Source organism: Dendrobates tinctorius, unplaced genomic scaffold (genome assembly GCF_039654945.1).
Source record: "Dendrobates tinctorius isolate UK_male_01 unplaced genomic scaffold, ASM3965494v1 ptg000014l, whole genome shotgun sequence".
NCBI lineage: Eukaryota > Metazoa > Chordata > Amphibia > Anura > Dendrobatidae > Dendrobates > Dendrobates tinctorius.
The window spans coordinates 9,206,682-9,230,447 of NW_027361682.1; the positions used below are offsets into that span (position 1 = coordinate 9,206,682).

The 23,766-nt window shown below is 43.0% G+C and overlaps 1 protein-coding gene across 2 annotated transcripts; it reads right to left on the reverse strand.

The window, feature by feature from the left end:
• Positions 1-6,801: 6,801 nt before the first annotated feature.
• LOC141070915 (uncharacterized) lies at positions 6,802-13,737 on the reverse strand. Of its 2 annotated transcripts, none has more exons than XM_073559584.1 (2): positions 13,434-13,737; positions 6,802-12,705 (listed from the first exon to the last, which is right to left on the reverse strand). In XM_073559584.1, the coding sequence occupies exon 2, from the start codon at positions 12,691-12,693 to the stop codon at positions 11,620-11,622; it is 1,074 nt and encodes a 357-aa protein (XP_073415685.1). In that variant the 5' UTR covers positions 12,694-12,705; positions 13,434-13,737; the 3' UTR covers positions 6,802-11,619. The 2 variants fall into 2 exon arrangements, with proteins under 2 accessions (XP_073415685.1, XP_073415684.1); XM_073559583.1 differs by lacking the exon at positions 13,434-13,737 and adding an exon at positions 13,199-13,409.
• Between the last annotated feature and the right edge of the window lie 10,029 nt (positions 13,738-23,766).

The window sequence follows — 23,766 nt, forward strand, 5'->3', positions numbered from 1 at the left end:
ACCTGTGCAAGACCCTTGACCTGCAACTGAGACCAAGCTTTCTGACACTGGGCAGCACATTTCTCTCTAGAATCCCTTGATAGTCTTGAGATTTCATTGTATCCTGCACAGATTCTAGACACCCTGTGCCAGACGCAGCAAAGCAGCCCCATAACATAGCAGAGCCTCCTCCATTTTTCACAGAAGGGACAGTGTTCTTTTCTTGATATGCTTCAATTTTTGTCTCATCTGTCCATAGGACATTCTCCCAGAAATGTTGTGGCTTGTCAACATGTAATTTGGCAAATTCCAGTCTGACTTTTTTTATGATTTTTTTTCAACAATGGTGTCCTCCTTGGTCGTCTCCCATGAAGTCCACTTTAGCTCATGCAACGACAGTGCGATCTGACACTGATGTTCCTTGTAGTTCACCTTTAATCTGTTTAGAAGTTTTTCTGGGCTCTTTTGTTAGCATTTGTATTATCCATCTCTGATTTGTCATCAATTTTCCTCCTGCGGCCACGTCCAGGGAGGTTGGCCACAGTCCTATGGAGCTTAAATTTCCGAATAATATGTAGTCACAGGAACATTAAGCTGCTTGGTCTTTTAACTTTTACCTATAACCCCATCCTGACATATGACGTACTATCCCGTCCATGTGTCCTGGGCCTTAATGCCCTTGGACGGGATAGTACGTCATAGCGATGGCGGCCGGGTAGCGGCTGATTATCACAGCTGACACCTGGCACTATGTGCCAGGAGTGGTCACGGACCGCTCCTGGCACACCCATCAAACATCGCAGTGAATCGGAGGCATAGGAAAAAATTGCGCAGGGAGGGGATCCCTGCGTGCTTCCCTGAGACTCTCGGAACAACGCAATGTGCTTGCATTGTTCTGAGGGCCTCCTCCCTGCAGTCCCCCCGGATCCAAGATGGTTGCGGGGGCCTTCGGGGTCCTGCCGGGAGGTGGCTTTCTCAGTGCCTGCTAAGAAGCTGCCTACGGTGCCTGTCAGATCTCTGATCTGACACAGTGCACTGCAAAGTGTCAGATCAGCGATCCGGCACTATACAGTGATGTTCTCCCCCCCCCAGACAATATAATAAAGTTAAAAAAAAATCGTGTAAAAATTTACAAAAAGCTAAATAAATAAAAAATATACATTCCCTAATAAATTCTTTTTTTGTAAATAAAAAAAAAAAACACACATATTTAGTATCGCTGTGTCCCTAACGACCCGCCCTATAAAACTGTCCCACTAGTTAGCCCGTTTAGTGAACCCCTTAAAAAAAGGCAAAAAAACAATGCTTTATCATCACACTGCCGAACAAAAAGTGCAATAATACGCGAACAAAAAGACTGATATAAATAAACATGGTACTGCTGAAAACGTCATCTTGTCCCGCAAAAAACGAGCTGCCATACAGTGTCATCAGCGAAAAAATAAAAAAGTTATAGCTTGCAGAATAAAGCGATGCAAAAATAATTATTTTTTATATAAAATTTTTATTGTATAAAAGCTCCAAAACATAAAAAAATTATATAAATGAGGTATCGCTGTAATCGTACTAACCTGAAGAATAAAACTGCTTTATCAATTTTACCACACGTGGAACGGTGTAAACGCACCCCCCAAAAGAAATTCATGAATTGCTGGTATTTGTTCATTCTGCGTCCCAAAAATTGGAATAAAAAGCGATCAAAAAAAAGTAATATGCCCGAAAATGGTACCAATAAAAACGACAACTCGTCCCGCAAAAAATAAGACCTCACATGACTCTGTGGGGCAAAACATGGAAAAATTGTAGCTCTCAAAATGTGATGCAAAAACTATTTTTTGCAATAAAAAGTGTCTTTTAGTGTGTGACAGCTGCCAAACATAAAAACCCGCTATACATAGTAAATCAAAGCACCCTTTATCACCCCCTTAGTTAGGAAAAAATTATAAAATTAAAAAAATATATTTATTTCCATTTTACCAATAGGGTTAGCGGTGTGTTGGGGTTAGGGTTGGAGTTAGAATTGTGGGGTTTCCACTGTTTGGGCACATCAGGGGCTCTCCAAATGCGACATGGTGTCTGATCTCAATTCCAGCCAATTCTGCGCTGAATAAGTCAAACGGCGCTCCTTCCCTTCGGAGCTCTGCCATGCGCCGAAACAGTAGTTCCCCCCACATATCGGGTATCAGCGTACTCAGGAAAAATTGCACAATAACTTTTGCAGTCCAATTTCTCCTGTTACCCTTGGTAAAATGAAAAAAAATTGGACCTGAAGTAATTTTTTTTGTGAAACAAGTTTAATGTTCATTTTTTTTAAACATTCAAAATATTCCTGTGAAGCACCTGAAGGGTTAATAAACTTCTTGGATGTGGTTTTGAGCACCTTGAGGGGTGCAGTTTTTAGAATGGTGTCACTTTTGCACCTTTTCTATCATATAGACCCATCAAAGTGGCTTCAAATGTGATGTGGTCTGTAAAAATAAAATGGTGTTGCAAAAATGAGAAATCGCTGGTCAACTTTTATCCCTTATAACTTCCTAACAAAAAAAAAATGTGGTTCCAAAATTGTGCTGATGTAAATATGTGGAAAATGCTACTTTTTTTTTGCTAAATTGAATGTTTTTAATGTTTTTGTTTTAAACTTCTTTTTATTGATTTTAAACAAGAAGAAATTACATTACATACATTTACGTTGTTACTTATGACTGTTGTGTTTGAAACTGTTCAACTGTAAAGCGCTGCGGAATATGTTGGCGCTATATAAATAAAGATTATTATTATTATTATTATTATTACATGCGACAAGCCAGGTTCATATCCATCAGATTCATAGCTAATATGTACGATCTCGTTGAACAATTATCAGCAATTTTCTAATTACTACTTATTACAATTTGCTATTGATAGAACAAGTAGTTGCAATGCTTCAGAAACTTCTGTGAATAAGTCCATTACAAGATCATTGACATAAATTTCGAAGAAATATGTCTATAGCCGTCGCAGTAAAATATGAACTTTTAACTAAACAGACAGGATAGAAGTAAGGGAAAGTGCAGATTCTAGAGAGGAAAAGAGTTTGGGGGTAGGGTAGGGTGGGGGGGAACAGTGGGGAATAATGTCCAGTCAGCCGCGAATTTACATTATTCGCTCGAAAGATCAACCAATACTACTTTCTGTTAATTTGACCTTAAGATAAATTGAAGATATTTTACTGAGTAGTAGTTTTAAGTACTCATCTGTTTCTCTAAAGCGTATCCATGGTGCCCAGATCAAATTGAACTTACTTGACCCAAAGGTCGTGCTAGCTATTATTTCTTCAATATGGTATATTTGATTGACTTTATGTAGCCATTCTGCCAGAGAAGGACGGTTCTGTGATAGCCAATATAGAGGAATTGGCATTTTAGCTGCTGCTAATAAGTACAAAAGAAGTTTTTTGTGTTTAAATTGTGTCAATTCACCAGACCAATTCAAAAAGATCAATTTCAAGGATGGGGGGTTTGGGAGTTGACAAAGTTTTATCGAAATTTTAAGCAATTGTCCCCAAAATGGCTGAATTTTATCACATTGCCACCAAATGTGCATATACGATCCAATCTCTCCAAGGCATCACCAACAAATAGAGGATGCCTCAGGTTGCCATTTCATGTTTGTGTCAGGGGTGGCATACCACCTAGTAAGGACTTTATAAGAATTTTCTTGGACCTTTACACAGCCAGAAGGACCATGCAAATTTTTATATATCTTGTCAATCTCCCATTCTTGCAACTCAACTCCAAGGTCTTTTTCCCACTTTAATATGAACGCTCTTTTAGCTGAGGTAGAGTGGGTCAAGAGCATTTGATAAAGCTTACCCAGCACGCCCTTTGGTTTATTTGTTTGGGTCATCAACTTTTCGAAAACAGTCAACTCTCTAAATGGGAATCCAGATTGTAAATATGACCTGAACAAATTTTTGAGTCTATTATAATGAAGAAAGTTAATATGGTAGTGCGGGAATTTCACTTGTAAATCTTGTAAAGGGAGGATCGCTCCATCTTCCATAAAATCATCCAGACTTTCGCTTATCTTATGTAATGAGTCTGTGTCTTTAATATAAGAGCGGTCTAAATAAAGGCCAGGTAGGTCTCTTACTCTTATCAGAGGCGATGGGAGCGGCATCAGTGAGGATGAGAATTTAGACCAGATCTTAAGTTCTTTATTATTGCGTTTTGGGAGAAAACTTTTTTTAAAAAGACCGTAGACGAGTGTAGTATAGTAGTGATTGGTACTGATAATGACTGACTCATTTGCAATTCCTGTCCAGAGCTTTTTGTTGCTGTCCCTCACCCAGTCAGTTAGTAGTGATAAAGTTGCCGCTGTGTGGTATTTTTGTGGATCTGGTGTTCCCATACCCCCTTTGTGTTTAGGCAGGGAAAGTGTGTTATAACTTATTCTGGGTTTTAAACTCCCCCATATGTATCTTCCTAAAAGAGACCGAACTCTCTGGCAGAACAAGTCTGGAACTGTAATTGGTAACATTCTGGAGATGTAACTATACTTGGGTAAAAGAAATCCTTTGATGAGGTTTTTTCTCCCCATCCAGGAGACATAGGGAGCTCTCCACGACTTAATGACTTCTAGAGTATTATCAAGAAGGGGCACGAAATTGAGTGAGAAAAGGGAGTTCCAATGTGGGCTTGATTTAATACCTAAATATTTAATATATCTAGAGTTCCATTTAATTGGAAAAGCTGCTTTTAGATTTTGGATCGTTTTAGGACTTATGTTTATACCCATCGCCTCAGATTTCTCTTAAGTTGATCTTGAAGTTCGAAAGCTCTCCAAAAGCCTCAAACTTCTCCAGTACCGCTGGGATTTCTCTCTCCGGGTCCGATAGGAGCAAGAGAAGGTCGTTTGCGAACCCCGCCACTACATGTGCGGAGTCCGCAATCCTAATGCCCTCTACTGCCGGGTGCTGTCTAATACTCTGAATTAACGTTTCAATGGTTAGGACAAACAACGCTGGTGAGAGGGGGCAGCCCTGACGTGTGCCATTTTTGATCTCAAAGGGAGGTGAGAAATCCCAATTTACCCTTACTTTTGCGGATGGAGACTTGTTCATTTGAAAGATGGCTTTGATAACCATGGGGGGAAAGCCAAACCTCACCAGGGTCTCAAGCGTAAATGTCCAGTCCACCCTATCAAATGCCTTCTTTGCATCTGTACCCATCAAAACTAGGGGTTTGTGATGATTATGCGCATGTTGCATCAGATACAGTACTCTCAGGGAGTTATCTCTCCCCTCCCTTCCTGTTGTGAGTTCATTTTCCCCTTCACTACTGAGGCCCGAGGAACTCCCTCTTCTGGTAAAGAAAGGTAGTGAGCCTGATTATCAAACACCTGAGTCTGATGATGATGACTGGCTCAGTGGAGTTACTGACTGGATATAAGGCTGCCGACGCCCTTCTGCCCTGCGGGTGATTTCTCTGTGGGATCCTTGGAGACCAGTCTGAATTCCTGCTCTTCTAAAGCTAAGTTTTCTGCTCGGCTTTTTGCATTCTTGCTTTGACTTTGTTTTGCTTTGTTTTTTCTGGATTTCTGCCATTCCCTGCTGGGGTGTGCTGAATTCCTTTAGCTCTGTCTTCTGAAAATACCTGAGTGCTGATTTAGTTTTTGAAGCCTAGCTGCTTCAGGGTCTTTTTCATATCAGCTTGTTGGCTTATGTCTTTGATAGGGTTTTGGCAGATTGCAGACAGCAACCTTCCTTTCCTGTTCTGTTTAGTTAGCTTGGGCCCCGTCTTTGCTCAGTCTATCTTTCTATCTGTGTGTGTTTTTTCATCTTGCTTCACCGTCATTATATGTTGGGGGCTGCCTTTTACTTTGGGGTCTGCTCTGCGGCAGTTTAGATTTCCTTTTCTGTCTTTAGGCTATTTAGCGCTCCGGCTGTGATCGAGGGGTCTACGGCATCGTAGGAACCCCCCACGACTACTGCTAGTTGTGTTGATCGGTTCAGGGTTCTGCAATCTGATGGTTGCCAACTTCTCTGGTTTTCTGAACGTAGCTTCTATTTTTGTGTCTGCCTCCTACGGTGACTCAATCATAACAGAATCACCCGCCATACCGCAGATCCTAGGGTACTCTATAGCAGGAAAGAATTGTGTAAAAAAAAAAAAAAAAAAAAAAAGTGTGTATATTTTTTCCTCTAGATCTCTGAGGCCGTAGGGGGAATTTTTTTTTTCTCTCAATGGAGATAAAGCAATTGTCTGATCGTGTGGAGCAGCTCGCTGCGGAAGTGCGGGGAATTTCCGCCTACCTTGCTCATTCACATGCTGCTGAACCAAAGATTCCTACACCTGATGTATTTTTTGGGGATCGGTCTAAGTTTTTGAATTTCAAAAATAATTGTAAATTATTTTTTGCCTTGAAGCCTAACTCGTCAGGGAGCTCCGCGCAGCAGGTTAAAATTGTCATCTCTTTGCTGCGTGGCGATCCCCAGGATTGGGCGTTTTCTTTGAAACCAGATGATCCTATTCTGACTAATGTGAACGCATTTTTTGAGGCCTTGGGGTTGTTGTATGACGAACCTAATGCCATTGATCAGGCTGAAAAGACCCTGCTGGCATTGAACCAGGGTCGTGATTCTGCAGAATTGTACTGTCAAAAATTCCGAAAGTGGGCAGTACTTACTACCTGGAATGATAATGCCTTGGCTGCTCTCTTTCGGAAGGGGTTGTCAGAAGCCGTAAAAGATACTATGGTGGGATTTCCTGTTCCCTCTGGTCTTGACGATTCTATGTCATTAGCCATTCAGGTTGATCGGCGTTTGCGCGAACGCAAAGCTGCACGAGAGGTGTTGCCACCTGTTGTTTGTTTTAATGTTTTATTTATTGAAATCTGCAAGTTACATCCGAAAGAAAGCAATCAACAGGGTAGCTTACAAAATTATTATATAACCTACAAATTCCACTTTTCGGGAGATAAACAGATAGTTTGAAATATCAATTCATGGCAAAAACTATTGATATATAGAGGTTTAAGGACACCAACAGCCTTAAAGGAACTTCCAGCAGCAGGATTATCTGGGTTCAAATCTGGGTTCTTCCCATCCACACGCCCCTGCTACATCACATATGCCATGATTTCAAACAAAGATGAAGAAGAACAAAAAAGAAGAAAAGAGAAGAGAAAAAAAAACAGTATAGGGAGTAAAGGGACAGGAGGTCAAGTAATTAGAGGAAGAAGTTGGGATATAGGGGTGGAATATAAGGGAGATAAGGGGAGGGGGGGGGAACACTAGGCAACAAGGATTTCGTCCACTCTGATAAAGCCAAGCAAGGAGGCCACCATAGCCTTATCAACTTCTACTAATGGATCTGAATCGGGTCCATGGGTGCCATACTCTTTCAAAAGCTGAAAGTGAGCCATTCACCAAGGCAGCCAGTTTGGCTACTTGATATAGCATATCTACCTTCTCTTGCAATTGGGATATAGATGGAATGGTAGTTGACTTCCAGTTCATAGGTATCAAAAGTTTCGCTGCTGAAAGAATGTGTTGAGTCAACAGAGCAGTATTTTTATGTCCAGTCGGTGACAGAAAATTTAAAAGCACTATCTCCGGTGTCAATGTAAGCTTTTTGCCCACAATTTCCCCGATATAATCCTCTACTAGTCGCCAGAACTGCAGCAGGGGTGGACAGGACCACCACATATGTAAGTATGTTCCCTCCGAATCACAGCATCTCCAGCATCTAGCAGAAGACCCCGTCCGCCAATAAGTGTTCTGCTGTGGTGTAATATACCATCTGGCGACTATTTTAAAGGAATTCTCTTGTGCTCTAACACATTGTGATGGGCCATGAGATGAATTATAAATGTGTGATATTTGATTTGTGGTAAACTTGAATCCCAAATCCTTTTCCCAATGTGTTATATAAGCTCTTTTGAGACAACAGTCAGTTATATTTAAAATCTGGTAAATAGACGACATTATCTTTTTGGGTTTATCCTTTGTTGCACAGAGAGTCTCAAATGCAGTCAGTGGGCGGGTAACGTCTGCTCCTAAAAGATACCGTGCCAAGGAGTCTCTTATAGAGCCGAATTGTATAAAGGTCAAGTTGGAAAGCCCTGGTTGCTTCTTCAGTTCCTGAAAGGAGGGGAGTGCCCCGTCCGCCAAGAGGTCATCAACCGCTACATTTGCCAGGGAACCGGGTTTGATTACATCATTGTCTCGGGAATAAGATGCATGTGGCATTATATCTGCCAACTTGAGTAAGGGGGACAAAGGGGGAACTAGAGTTTTCACCAATCCCTTCCATAATTTTAAGGTAGCTTTGGTGTGTATATTAGGTAGATTTTTGTTTATGTTTTTACAAGGATATGCCAAAAGGATGGATCTCAGGGGATAAGGTGCTAGGGCTTCCTCCACCTCAATCCACTGCTTATTGTTAGGAGACCGCAACAGGTCTACCACTCTGGTAAGCATTGTCGCTTGGTAGTACCTCATTATGTCTGGTGCACCCATCCCACCCCTCGATTTGTTTAATGTTAATGTCCTGTATGCTAATCGGGGCTTTTGCTTTTTCCAAACATATCTGCGGAATAATGTATTAATTTTAAAAAGATACGATTTGGGGATGGTGATAGGGAGCATTTGGAAAATATATATGAACTTGGGTAAGATTAGGCTCTTCAGTAAATTTTTCCTTCCCATCCACGACACATACGAGTCCCTCCATGATTTCATGATGGTTTCTACTGAGGCAATTAGGGGGGGAATATTCTGTTGAAAAAGGTCTCTATCCGATCTTCCTATCTTTACACCTAAATATTTGATATATTGTTTTGGCCAGGTGAATGGGTATGTACTTTTTAGTTTAGCTAAGGTATTCGGGGATATATGTATGTCTAGCGCTTCCGACTTAGACATATTTACTTTAAAATTGGAAATTTTGCTATATTGATCTATAAGAGCCATCAATGTTGGGAGTCCCAGCAAAGGATTAGTCATCAAGACTAAGAGATCGTCCGCAAATGCCGCTATTTTATAGTGTGTCTTATTGATGCGAATACCCTCTATTCCCTCATGTACTTGTATGGCCTTTAAGAGAGGTTCCATTGCTAGCACAAATAACAACGGGGATAGGGGACAGCCCTGTCTTGTTCCGTTCTTTATAGTAAATGCATCTGTTGTAAAATCGTTAATCCTAATATGTGCTGTGGGCTTATCGTACATTGCCATTACGGCTGCTATAAACGCTTCGGGTATCTCAAACTTGATCAGCACTTCCCGTAGGTATACCCAGTCCACCCTGTCAAAGGCCTTCTCTGCATCTGTTCCAAGAAGCATCAATGGTAGTTTACGATTTTTTGCGTATTGAAGAAGGTGCAATACTTTATGGACATTATCCCTTCCCTCCCTTCCACCCACAAACCCGGTCTGATTTAAGGAAATCAAATTTGGCAATGACTTGGCCATTCTTTTTGCCATCAGCCCTGCTAGGATTTTTAGGTCCACATTAAGGAGAGAGATTGGCCTATAGCTACTACATTGTTCAGGATCCTTCCCCTCTTTGTGTATTAGGGATATTCTGGCTGTAAGCATTTGGTTTGGCAATGGGTGGCCTTGTAAAACTGCGTTGCAAACGTTCAATAAATGTGGGAGTAGGAGGCCAGAGAAGGATTTATAGTAAAGTGCTGAGAATCCATCTGGACCGGGCGCTTTCCCCTTCGGGCACTTTGACAGGGCGGACTGCAACTCCCCCAGTGAAAAAGGTCTAGTAAGATATTGTTTTTGGGAATCAGACAAGACAGGCAGATCTAAAGTGCTTAGGAAGGACCTAGTGTCCATGCTTCTTTTAAGTGCGGAATCGGCGTTATCTTCCGGACGGAGATTATATAATTTCTTATAGTAGTCAAGGAATGCCCGCTCCATGTGCTCAGGAGCTTGCGAGCTGAACCCTTGTTCATTCTTAATTGAGTTAATCAACGTACGTGACTGCCGCTTCCTTAGTTGCGATAACATTAATTTGGATGCTTTGTCTCCATGGACGTACATTCTGTTTTTCCATGTTGCATATAGCTTAGCAGATCTCGAGTTTAATATGTCTTTAAGTTGCTGTCTTTTTTGTTGCAGCTTCTCTAAGCTATGTTGATCTATTTTATGTTTATGTGTAAGCTCCAGCTGTGATATACTATCATAAAGATCCTGGATTTCTTTTTGTTGCAGTTTATTTAGAAAGGAAGTGATAGATATCAACTCCCCTCTGACAACTGACTTATGTGCTTCCCATAGTATCTGTGAGGAAATTTCTGGTGAAGCATTTTGCTCAAAATATTGGGAGAGCACTTTGTTTATACGTGTCTGTACCTCGGTACTTCCAAGTACTGACTCATTGAGCCGCCATATTCTATGTCGGGGAAAGGCTTTAGATAATGAGAATTTTAACAAAACCGAAGAGTGATCGGAATAAATATTCGGAATTATTTTCGCCTGTTGTATATTGGCAAGCATTTTACTGGATATAAAAATATAGTCTAAACGGTGGTAAGATTTATGAGGGTGGGAGTAGAAGGTGTAGTCTCGATCAGAGGGGTTTAGATATCTCCATGTGTCAATCAATTGTAGAGATCCCAGTTGTGACTTTATTCTGTAAAGATCTTTAGGTGAGAGCGAACTTTTCTGTTTAGTCGTGTCTAGCAAAGGCTCTAATGCAACATTCAAGTCCCCACCCACTATCAATGCACCCTCTCTAAAGCCATCAATTTTTTTCAGTGTTGAGAGTACCCATCTCAATAGTTTTTTATTTGGTGCGTATAAACTGCACAATGTTACCAGGGCACCGTTTAGTAGACCTTTGACAAAGATGTAACGACCCTGAGGGTCCGCCATAGTTTCTCTTAGCTGGAAGGGCACTCCCCTTGCCACTGCTATTGACACTCCTCTGGAACCGGACTGGGTGGTTGTCGCATGAAACCATTTATCATAAATCGAGCTTTCAAAGGAGGGCAATTTATCCGGTTTGAAGTGCGTTTCCTGAATAAGCAATACTGCTGCCTGCTGTTTTTTGAATAGTTGTAATGTGTGGCGTCTAGTGTTTGGAGAGTTCAGCCCATGTGCGTTAAAAGAGATGAATGTGTGTACCTTATCCGAATCCATCATGTTTCTGTACACAGCAGCATCCTTGCAGCTCACGACGGGGACGAATCCTTGTGCCTATAGGTGTGGGGAGGGGGTCTAGGACAAGTAGACCAGACGAAAGAAAGAAAAGGGTAGAGAAAACAGAAAGGTAAAGAGGGGGAGAACACAATATTAACATTATCCATGTTATTAAGTTGCACAATATCATTGACCAATATGCCAACGTACCATAGTTACCTACTGACATTGTTTCATAGAATGCCAGCTTGAGGAAAATTCCAATCAACCTATAAACTAAATATGAAATATGAAATGCTCCATTCTAGGAGAATGCCCAGTTTGGGCTGTAACTAAATCTAGGTTGAAACCTTACAACGAATTATTGGATAGATGTGGCAGCAGTGCTTACCCATATTTGGAAAAGCACGCCAACCCCATCAGATTTGCTTCAACCACATTCAATACCCCAACTGGGGTAGACACCAAGAAAAACTTAACTGCAAAATCTGGGTCTAACCCAAAGATCAAGTATTGTCTCTGGAGTCCTTAGGAAGCGAGGTCTTTGTCAGCTTCCTTTTCAGCCTTTGTGATTTTGGCGTCAGGGCTATCTGCCACGCCGGGTCACCTGGCAGCGGATGCAATAGGGTCGCCGAATGGAAGGACTCCAGGTCCGGGTAGGCCTCCAGCTCAATCCCCAAGGACTCACATGCCTCTTTGATGTCTTGTGATGTTCTTGCTGAGATACCTTTGTCTCCATTTGTGATATGTACTCCAAACGGGAACAACCATCTAAAACGGACGCCTTTTTTTATCAATGCTTCAGTGAACGGTTTCAAGATCCTCCGCTTCCTGAGAGTGCTGGCCGATAAATCCTGGAAAAGTTTAATTTGTGAGCCTTCATACGAGATCTCCTGCGCCTCCCGCGCTCTGCGAAGAACTAAGTCTTTTGCTCGATAATCGAGGAAGCGACAGATCACATCTCGTGGAGTTTCCCCTTGAGAAGGCCTCGGACGCAATGCTCTGTGTACTCTCACCAGTTCGATTTCCTGCGGATCTGATTCATTAAGTAGTTCTTTGAATATCTCTTGTGTTGCTTTCCATAACGCCTCAAAGGCCACCGTTTCAGAAAGGCCTTTAACTCTTATGTTGTTACGACGTTCTCTGTTCTCATGATCTTCTAGCACCGTGTGAATTGTATGTAGTTGGATTTCATGGACTTTTAAAGAGTCTAGTACAGCGTTCGAACTTTGCGTCATGGCAACTTGCGAATTTTCCAATGTCTCAAGTCTGTGGCCTTGAAGTTTTAGGTCATGTTTTATCTCTGCAAGTTCTTGTCCTATTGGCTCAAGAGCTTTAGACAATATACGTTTGATGAACGAACGAGTGACTAAGGCCTCTCTCGCTGTGCTGCCCGTGTCAGAGTCACTCTCCGGTTCAGAATCTGAATCTCCTAATGAGGTCAAATCACGAAGCTTGGATGGTTTAAGAGAATCTGACGGAACCGTTTGTTTTGTAAGAAAGTCATCCATGTCTGTTTGCGTAGTGGACTTTGTAGGTTTGGGCATGCTCTTTTGCGTTTTTACGCTGGATCTCCCCATTTTTGCAGTTATCTAAAGCAGAGAAGAATAGAGCAGTTTGAAGATTAGAATTCCTCTCGCTGGCTATGAATTTAGCTAATGTTCCATTTTATGCCCAATCTTATAAGTGATAAACAATGGAAAGAGATGTCGTTCTGGCTCTGGTCACTAGATGGCAGTCTATAACCACTTTCTGCTGGTTTTCCAGAGAATCCTCTCTTATATTCGTACAGCTAGGTATAACATGGGTTAATTAGAAAGCAAATAAGGGGGGGATGAAAGATGTAGGGACAGCACTGGTGGGGGGGGAGCGCTTAATACAGATCTAAGGCTCCTTATATTACTCCCTTCTCTCCTCGCACCCCTCGGGTCAGACAGTCTCAGGCCCCCACTTGATTAATTGATTATCTCCTTTATTGCTGCGGAGTTAGGGAGAATGACCATGCTCTCCTGGTCCTCTGTCCCCTGAATCAGACCCCTCTGCTTAAGACACTCCGTCACCTTGCTTCTGTTATTTCAATGTTACCTCAGCTCCAGGAGACGCTTGAATTCCTCAGATCTCTCTCACCGACTGCAGAGAGGGGAGGAGGCTGAAGCGTGCCGCTGCACGTCTATTCTAGGTCCCGGGCCGCGTGTCTTCTGCAAGCCCGACGGGACTATTTTCAATGCTGCGGCGTGATACACACTCTCTGTAGCCGTCCCCCAGCTATGAGAATAGTAGCGATTTTATGTGTCCTGGTCAGTGGGTTTCGCAATGGTACCTTATTTGCAGGGGAGGGTTAGCTCCGGGGTCTCTCTTATCTGACAGCCTTGGGTCAGGGGTGAAGTCCTCTACCCGAGGCGATGGTGCTGTTAGCAGTATATCCTTCCGCCACTCCGGCAATCTCCCGCCTGCAGGGCCACAGTTATATGAATCCCTTCTTTATCCCGAACGTGACTTGCCACCCAGGGTCTATGCGATCCAGTGGGGTCCTGGTTTGGGTTGTAATGCGGGGATGGTATAAAAAGAAGGCTCTGGTGATATTAGAGCCCCTTTTGGTGCATTTGTCCGGGAGCTCAGGTTTCCTGCTTCTTCTGTTGCCACCTGTTGAACAAATGTCTGAACCTATGCAATGTGATAGAGCTTTTTCCAGAGAGCAGCGTCAGGAGTTCAGAAGGCGTAATAAGTTGTGTTTTTTCTGTGGAGATGCCTCGCATATTATTTCTGTCTGTCCTAAACGAGAGAAACGCTTTTCACACACGTTTTCTGTTGGTGGTGTTCAACCTAAGTTTCTTCTGGCTATTACTCTGATCTGCTCCCTGTCCACATTTTCCGCCAAAGCTTTTGTGGATTCGGGAGCAGCCCTAAACCTAATGGACTTGGATTTTGCTAAACGTTGTGGATTTCCGATGACACCTCTGCAGACGCCTATCCCTTTGAGGGGGATTGATGCTACTCCTTTTGCTAAAAATAAACCTCAGTTTTGGACCCAGGTGGTAATGCGGGTAGCCCCAGACCATCAAGAAAATTGCAGATTTTTGGTGTTGCATAATCTGCATGATACTATTGTTCTGGGGTTTCCCTGGTTACAAATTCATAATCCAGTTTTGGATTGGAAATCTGTGTCTGTGGTGAGTTGGGGTTGTCGGTGTGCCTTTAGTGAGGCTCCGGTGTTTTCCACCTCTCCTCAGTCGCATGATGTTCCTGATTATTTGGCGGACTTTTATGACGTATTTAGTGAGAATGAGTCTGCGTCTCTGCCTCCTCATAGGAGTTATGACTGTGCAATTAAACTGAGCCCGGGGTGTAAATTTCCCAAGGGTCGGCTCTTCAATTTATCTGTACCCGAGCACGAGGCTATGCGATCCTATATTAAGGAGGCGTTGGAGAAGGGTCATATTAGACCATCCTCGTCACCCTTAGGTGCCGTTTTTTTTTTTTTTGTAGCCAAAAAGGATGGATCATTAAGACCTTGTATTGATTATCGTGCCCTCAACAAAATTACTGTTAAATATCAGTATCCGTTACCCCTGATTTCTGATCTATTCTCCAGAGTTAAAGGTGCTTGCTGGTTTACCAAGCTTGACCTCAGGGGGGCATATAATCTTATTCACATTAAGCATGGGGATGAATGGAAGATGGCGTTTAATACTCCGGAGGGACATTTTCAATCAATCAATCAATCAAATTTATTATCGCCAAGTACATATTACATATATACAAGGAATTCTTTGTGGCAAAGAGGCAACATAATATATCACAACAGATACAACAAGTAACATCTAACAAGACAGATACAGTATATAGTCTACACATGACGATTTAATTGTTGAACAGAGAGTGGATAGAAGCTGTTCATATGGCGGTTGGTACTGCATTTGGGGACTCTTAAGCGACGTCCTGAAGGGAGTAGTTGGAATGAGGAGTGTCCCGGGTGAGAGGGATCGGATAAAATTTTCAATGCGTGGGATCGAATACTCTTATCATAAAGATCCTGGATTTTAGGCAGGGGGGAGCCTATAATTCTCTCTGCTGTTCTGAAAGTCCTTTGTAAGCGGAGTTTGTCATGCGCAGTGGCTCCCCCATACCAGACTATCAGAGAGGAACAAATCACAGATCTTATGACAGCATTAAAGAATAAGATCAGCAGATTCTTAGACAAACCATATCTTTTCAGCTGACGCAGGAAGAACATCCTCTGTTGTGCTTTTCTTATAACAGCATCCACGTTTTTCCCCCATTTAAGATCATGAGAGATAACACCAAGGAATTTGGTCTCTGTGACCCTAAGAACCACTTCGTCATGGATGTAGATTGGAAGTATCTCATGTTGATCTTTCCTAAAATCCACAACCATCTCAGCAGTTTTTTTAGTGTTGAGTACAAGATTATTGGCTTTACACCAGTCACATATTCTTTCCACCTCACTCCGATACAAGTCTTCAGCATTTCCCCTGATGAGACCAATCAGTGTCATATCATCGGCAAATTTCAAGATTTTTACTGAGTCTGCTGAAGAGATGCAATCATTCGTATAGAGAGAAAACAGTAACGGGGACAAAACACACCCCTGAGGTGCCCCGATGTTTGTGACCAAGGTGTCCGAAGTGAATGGTCCAACTTTTACACTCTGTATCCTGGCTGTCAGGAAGTTATAAATCCACAAGCATAAGTTGAGAGGGACTCCAAGAGCTACCATTTTCTTATGAAGTAAATTCGGATCAATGGTATTGAACGCTGAGCTAAAGTCCATGAAAAGAATCCGGACATATGAGTGCCGTTCATCTGTATGATCCAAAATGTACTTCAGTGCCAGATTGACAGTGTCGTTTGCTGAACGATTCTCCTTATAGGCAAACTGAAGCGGGTCCCATAGCGTCTGCGTGAATTTTATCAGGTGGGACATCATAATTCTTTCGAAGACTTTCATAGCTACAGATGTGAGTGCTACTGGTCTATAGTCGTTCAACTCAGAGGATCCCACTTTCTTGGGGACAGGGATAATTGTGGAATTTTTCCAACACTGAGGTACAACGCACTCTTTCAGTGACACATTGTATATATTTGTCAGTATAGGGGCAAGCTGGGTAGCACATACTTTCAGACACATTGGAGATACACCATCAGGGCCAGGTGCCTTTTTGACCTTAAGTCCCTTCAGGATGCGTATCACCTCTGCCTCGGAGATCACTACTTGGGTGTTGCACAATGAATGATCTTTATATAAACAGACTGAGGAGCTTAGAGATGAATAGCCACTGTGTGTAGAGCTTGCCTCAAATCTGCAGTAGAATTCATTTAACTCTGCTGCCAGACTTCTGCTGGGGTTCACTATAGTGGGGTGGCTTTTATAATTGGTGACCTCTCTTAATCCTCTCCATGCAGATCTAGTATCTTTTGATGAGAACCTTTCCTCCAGAATCTTTGCATACTCGTGTTTGGCTAACTTGATCTCTTTAGATAGCGAGTTCCTAAGTTTCTTGAATTCAGTAATATCGCCTGCTTTATAAGCCTCCTCTTTTCTCTTACGGATCAACCTGACTTTATTTGTAAACCACGGCTTGTTTCCCCGAAAGTGGACAGATTTGGATGGAATAAACGTGTCTTCACAAAAACGGATATATGAGGACACTGCATCAACCCATTCATCCAGACCCGAGCATGTTTCCTGGAATACCTCCCAGTCCGTGCATTCAAAGCATGCTTGCAGTTGCAATTTTGCCTCCTCAGACCATGTCTTCTTTGTATAAACTGTAGGTTTGGATGTTTTCAACCTTTGCCTGTAGGCTGGAATTAAATGAATTAGACAATGATCTGAAAAGCCCACTGCTGCTCTCCTCACTGCCCTGTAGGCCCCTTTTAAGACAGTATAGCAGTGATCAAGCGTATTGTTCTCTCTCGTGAAGCAGTTTATATGTTGAGTAAATTTGGGGAGATCCAGGTTGAGTTTTCCTTTGTTAAAGTCCCCCATTACGATCACAAATGCTTCAGGAGATCCTTTCTCCCATTCTGATATTTTGCAAGCTAATTCACCAATAGCAGCTTTAACAGATGCTTGAGGGGGAATATATACTGCAACCAGAACCATAGATGAAAACTCTCTTGGAGCGTAAAATGGTCTACAATTGAGTGCAAGGTACTCTAGATCTGGAGAGCAACCTTTTCCCAGTATGTTAACATCACAGCACCAGCTAGTGTTGATGTAGAGACATACCCCACCCCCCCTTTGTTTACCTGAAGCTACACAATCACGGTCAGCTCTGTAGATAACAAAACCAGGTAGATCCAGACTACAATCAGGGATGGTGTCATTCAACCAGGTCTCAGTAAAACAAAGAGCAGCTGAATTGGCCATATCAGATCTCATGTTACAAAGTAAGTTCAGTTCCTCCATTTTGTTAGATAAGGAACGGACATTAGCCAAGTGGAGTGAAGGAAGAGCTGTTCTGAACCCTCTCCTCCGAAGGCGTGCCAGGACTCCTCCTCTCCTACCTCTCTTGCAGTACACCTCCACAGGTTTCACAGAAGTAATGGATTTTATGTACTCAATTGTTGAATTAGCAATCATGCTCCAAGAAGGGGAGTCCATGAGAAATTGCGGATGATTCCAGAATAATAAATCGTCCCTTGAAATCATAAGAGTAGGTTTACAGAGTGCAGTGGCCATGACTACACTCAGCTTGTAGCTATAAAGACTGAACAGTCACAGCTTAGCAGAGTTAAATGTACAACTTTCCATAAAGGGTGCTCCCAGCACTGCTGGGGGGGAGGGCATGGGTGCAACAAGACAGGGACATCAGGGGACACGCCAACAGTCAGTCCAAACCTGCCCAGCTCACCCTTTCAGCTCCACCTGGATCACAAGATCTCCAGAACATCTCCAGCACCGCACACTCCACCAGCTTTCCTATCCCGGGATCATCTGCATGCTGGAAATGGGTACAAGGCAGGTAGCCAGCAGCTTCACTCTCTCCCAGCTGAAACCAGGCACGGAGCTCCACGAGGACAGAAAGACACCGGTCCCAGCTGGTCGCAGTCTCCACACTACTCCCAGCTCTGCCGAATCCTGTAGCCCTACAGCTCCATGTGGACCACAAGATCTCCAGAACAACTCCAGCACCGCACACTCCACCAGGTTTCCTATTCTGGGATCATCTGCATGCTGGAAATGGGTACAAGGCAGGCAGCCAGCAGCTTCACTCTCTCCCAGCTGAATCCAGGCACGGAGCTCCACGAGGACAGAAAGACACCGGTCCCAGCTGATCGCAGTCTCCACACTACTCCCAGCTCTGCCGAATCCTGTAGCTACGCAATGGTGAGTGAACCAAAGGGAGAATTAACAATTAAACGGGGTAAAAAACTAAAAAACTCAGGAGCCTCATGCCAGAGCAGCCATCTCTCGGCGCTCCTCCTCCTTTTGAGTACCTGGTGATGCCTTTTGGGCTCACTAATGCCCCTTCTGTCTTCCAGTGCTTCATGAACGATATTTTCCGAGATTTTGTCGATAAATTTTTGATTATCTATCTGGATGATATTTTGATCTTCTCCAAGGATTGGGATTCTCATGTGGAACATATTCGGACTGTGTTCCGGATCTTGAGGGAGAATTCCCTGTATGTCAAAGGATCTAAATGCCTTTTTGGAGTACAGAGGATTTCTTTTTTGGGATTTATTTTGTCCCCGTCAACTATTGAAATGGACCCGGCCAAGGTACAGGCCATTTACGATTGGGTTCAGCCCACTTCTTTGAAGGCCCTCCAGAAGTTTTTGGGTTTTGCTAATTTTTATCGGAAATTTATAGCAAAATTTTCTAGTATTGCCAAGCCATTGACTGATTTGACTAAGAAGGGTGCTGATGTGTTAAATTGGTCTCCGGAGGCTGTTTCTTCCTTTCAGGAGCTGAAGCGAAGATTCACCTCCGCCCCGGTTTTGCGGCAACCTGATGTCTCACTTCCGTTCCAGAGAGAGGTGGATGCTTCTGAGATTGGTGCAGGAGCTGTTTTGTCCCAAAAGGATCCTGTAACATCTAAAATGAATCCCTGTGCTTTCTTTTCCCGAAAGTTCTCTCCATCTGAACGTAACTATGATATGGGGAATCGGGAACTGTTAGCCATGAAATGGGCATTTGAGGAGTGGAGACATTGGTTAGAGGGAGCTAAGCATCAAGTCGTGGTCCTCACTGACCACAAGAATTTGATTTACCTAGAGTCGGCTAAGCGCTTGAACCCTAGACAGGCTAGGTGGGCCTTGTTTTTTACACGTTTTGATTTTGTGGTTTCTTTTCTTCCTGGAACTAAGAATGTCAAGGCAGACGCCCTCTCTAGGAGCTTCTTTGCTGATTCTCCTGTGGTGACCAAGCCTGCTACCATCTTAGGCGAAGGGGTAGTTCTTTCTGCCATCTCGCCCGATTTGAGACGTGCTCTGGAAGAGTTCCAGGAGGACAAACCTGAGCGTTGTCCCAGTGGAAAGTTGTATGTTCCTGACCAGTGGAAGAAGAGAGTGATGTCTGAAGTTCATTGCTCTGCTTTGGCTGGTCATCCAGGTATTTTTGGTACTAGAGATCTGGTGAGTCGGTCTTTTTGGTGGCCCTCCTTGTCTCGTGATGTCAGGAATTTTGTGCAGTCCTGTGGGACGTGCTCCCGGTCTAAATCGTGTTCTCGCTCTAGTGGGTTGTTGATGCCTTTGCCTGTCCCCAAGAGGCCATGGACCCATATTTCAATGGATTTCATCTCTGATATGCCTGTCTCTCAAAGGATGACTGTTATTTGGGTGATTTGTGATAGGTTCTCTAAGATGGTTCATTTTGTACCACTCCCTAAGTTGCCGTCTTCCTCTGAGTTGGTGCCCCTGTTTTTACAACAGGTGGTTCGCTTGCACGGGATTCCTGAGAACATTGTATCTGACAGAGGAGTCCAGTTTGTGTCTAGATTTTGGAGAACTTTCTGTTCCAAGCTGGGAATTCAGTTGTCCTTCTCCTCTGCTTTTCACCCTCAGACCAATGGGCAGACAGAGAGAACAAACCAGACCTTGGAGTCATATTTGAGATGTTTTATTTCTGCTGATCAGGATGATTGGGTTTCATTTTTGCCCTTGGCCGAATTTGCTTTAAATAATAGAGCTAGTTCTGCCACTTTGATGTCACCTTTTTTTTGTAACTTTGGGTTTCATCCTCGATTTTCTTCAGGGCAGGTGGAGCCCTCTGCCTGCCCAGGTGTTGACACTGTGGTGGAGAGTGCACCAGATCTGGGACCAAGTGGTGGATAAGTTATCTCTCTCCCAGGAAAAGGCCCAGCGGTTTTCCAACCGACATAGGACCATTGGTCCCCAGTTTAAGGTTGGTGATATGGTGTGGTTATCATCAAAACATATTGCTATGAAGGTGGCTTCTCCTAAGTTTAAGCCTAGATTTATTGGACCTTACAAGATTTTGGAGATTATTAATCCAATCTCTTTTCGTTTGGCTCTTCCTGTCACATTTAAAATCCATAATGTGTTCCATAAATCTTTGTTGAAGAGGTTTGTTGAACCTGTTGTTCTGGGGGTGGCACCTCCAGACCCTGTATTGGTTGAAAGTAACATGGAATATGAGGTAGAGAAAGTACTGGATTCCCGTCTGGCTAGACGGAGACTCCAGTATTTGGTTAAGTGGAAGGGTTATGGTCAGGAGGATAATTCCTGGGTCTCTGCCTCTGATATTCATGCCAAAAGATTGGTGCGTGCCTTTCATCGGGCTCACCCTGATCGCCCTGGTGGCGTGGTTGAGGGTTCGGTGACCCATCCTCAAGGGGGAGGTACTGTTGTGAGTTCATTTTCCCCTTCACTACTGAGGCCCGAGGAACTCCCTCTTCTGGTAAAGAAAGGTAGTGAGCCTGATTATCAAACACCTGAGTCTGATGATGATGACTGGCTGAGTGGAGTTACTGACTGGATATAAGGCTGCCAACGCCCTTCTGCCCTGCGGGTGATTTCTCTGTGGGATCCTTGGAGACCAGTCTGAATTCCTGCTCTTCTAAAGCTAAGTTTTCTGCTCGGCTTTTTGCATTCTTGCTTTGACTTTGTTTTGCTTTGTTTTTTCTGGATTTCTGCCATTCCCTGCTGGGGTGTGCTGAATTCCTTTAGCGCTGTCTTCTGAAAATACCTGAGTGCTGATTTAGTTTTTGAAGCCTAGCTGCTTCAGGGTCTTTTTCATATCAGCTTGTTTGCTTATGTCTTTGATAGGGTTTTGGCAGATTGCAGACAGCAACCTTCCTTTCCTGTTCTATTTAGTTAGCTTGGGCCCTGTCTTTGCTCAGCCTATCTTTCTATCTGTGTGAGTGTTTTTTCATCTTGCTTCACAGTCATTATATGTTGGGGGCTGCCTTTTACTTTGGGGTCTGCTCTGGGGCAGTTTAGATTTCCTTTTCTGTCTTTAGGCTATTTAGCTCTCCGGCTGTGATCGAGGGGTCTAGGGCATCGTAGGAACCCCCCACGGCTACTGCTAGTTGTGTTGATAGGTTCAGGGGTCTGCAATCTGATAGTTGCCAACCTCTCTGGTTTTCTGGACGTAGCTTCTATTTTTGTGTCTGCCTCCTACGGTGACTCAATCATAACACCTTCCCTTCACAAAACCCACTTGTTCAGGAGAGATAAGTGTGTCTAGGATCACGCTAACCCTTGTGGCCATCATCTTTGCGAATATTTTTAAATCATTGTTCAACAGTGAAATCGGCCTATAATTACTACACAGTCTGGGATCCCTGCCCTCTTTGTGTATTAATAAGATATGTGCTTCTAACGTTTGTCTTGCAAAAGCTTTGCCCCTCAATATGTCATTACACAACGTTAATAAGTGCGGACCCAGTATCTCCCGGAAAGCCCTATAATAGGATGTCGGAAGGCCATCTGCACCTGGGCTCTTGCTCATAGGGCAACTCGACAGGGTGGACTGGAGTTCCCTGATTGTAAAAGGGGCGGATAGCTCCTGTTGCTGAGTTTCAGATAAAGTTGGGAGGTTTAAATTTTGTAAGAATTCTTTTATATTAATTCGTCTTTTTCAAGTTGTTCTACACTCTCTCCCGGTCTTAAGTCATACAAGGCTGAGTAGTACTCCTTGAAGGCGGAAGCTATTCCGTCAGGGTTTGTAATTTTGATTCCATCCATACATTTAACTGAATAGATAAGAGATTTAGCTTGACGTTTTTTGATCATGGATGTCCTAAATTTCATCATTTTGTCCCCATGTGCAAAAACCCTGTGTTTCCATCTTGTGCAGATTTTTATCGATTCTTTGTTAAGTAAATCTCTAAGAGATTGTCTCCTCCGAGTAAGCAGGGTTAGGGTATTGGGGTCAAGAGTCGACTTATGATCCCGTTCTAATGTTTGAATCTCTTTATATAGAGTCTCAATGTTTTCCTTCCTGCTTTTGTTCTTATGCGAGGCTATAGAGATCAATTCACCTCTGATTACGACCTTGTGAGCCTCCCAAATAGTTGAGAATTGGGTATTTTCACTCAAATTAATTTTAAAGAACTCCTGAATTTTCTTTATTTTATTTCTGGAAGGTTTGTCCGCAATTAAAGTTTCATTTAACCTCCAAGGGTTATTGATTGGTCTATGGCGTATAAGAAGTTTGTTTAATTATATGGAGTGATCGGAGTGAACGCTCGGAATTATTTGTGAGTCTCTCAGATATGAAGATGTCTGGAATGGGATGAATAGGTAATCAATTCTGCCATAGGACGATTGTGCCTGTGAGAAATGTGAAAAATCACGTGCAATAGGGTTAATACATCTCCAAGTGTCAATCAATTGGTCTAGATGTAGAGTTGTTCGGATGCATGTTAATGCGTTTTTTGAAATGCTAGACTTCCCAGTAGAGGAATCTATTGGTGGCTCAAGAGGAACATTCAGATCTCCCCCCAGAATCAAAGTGCCCTCTGTAAATTGGCTTATCTCTTTCATAATTCTAGAAAACCAGGAGTCTTGTTTTGCGTTAGGGGCATATATACAACCTAACGTGACCAGTTTATGAGCTAAAATCCCCTTTATGACAATATATCTACCATCTTTGTCGTGGAGTTGATCTAGATATTGAAAGGGTGTATTTTTTGCAAAAGCAATTGCCACTCCTCTCCCCTTCCTGGAAGAGGAAAATGAGTGGAACCATGTGTTATAGAAGTGTTTCTCAAAACTCTGGTTTTTTTCCGGTATAAAATGGGTCTCCTGCAGGAGTGCAATGTCAGTCCCTAATTTCTTAATGTGTGCTAGTACCTGTGCTCTTTTAATTGGTGCGTTCAATCCTCTTACGTTGTATGACGCATCCTCTTACTTTTTTTGCATTCGGTCAGCCATGACAGGTCAGTGGATACCAGGGCTCAGAGTGAGATAACAGATGATTTGCCAACGGACAAGGGAAAAGTTGTGAAAGGAAAGAGTGAAAGGTTAAAGACAAAAACTTTAACATGTAATCAACGACCAGGGCTTGTTGCCCTAAATTAGTAACTTTTTTGTTATAAACAAAATTACGAATACTACTATAGTAGCCATCGGGGAGTATAACGGAAGAAAACATGACTAATTTGTAAAATTGTTCCATGTGAAGGCGAGATAATCCTTATAGATCATCTGAGAGGTTA

What these genes read in the sequence shown, in the direction of transcription:
- LOC141070915 (XM_073559584.1), bottom strand. Translation starts at nt 12,693, where the DNA reads ATGGGGAGATCCAGCGTAAAAACGCAAAAGAGCATGCCCAAACCTACA.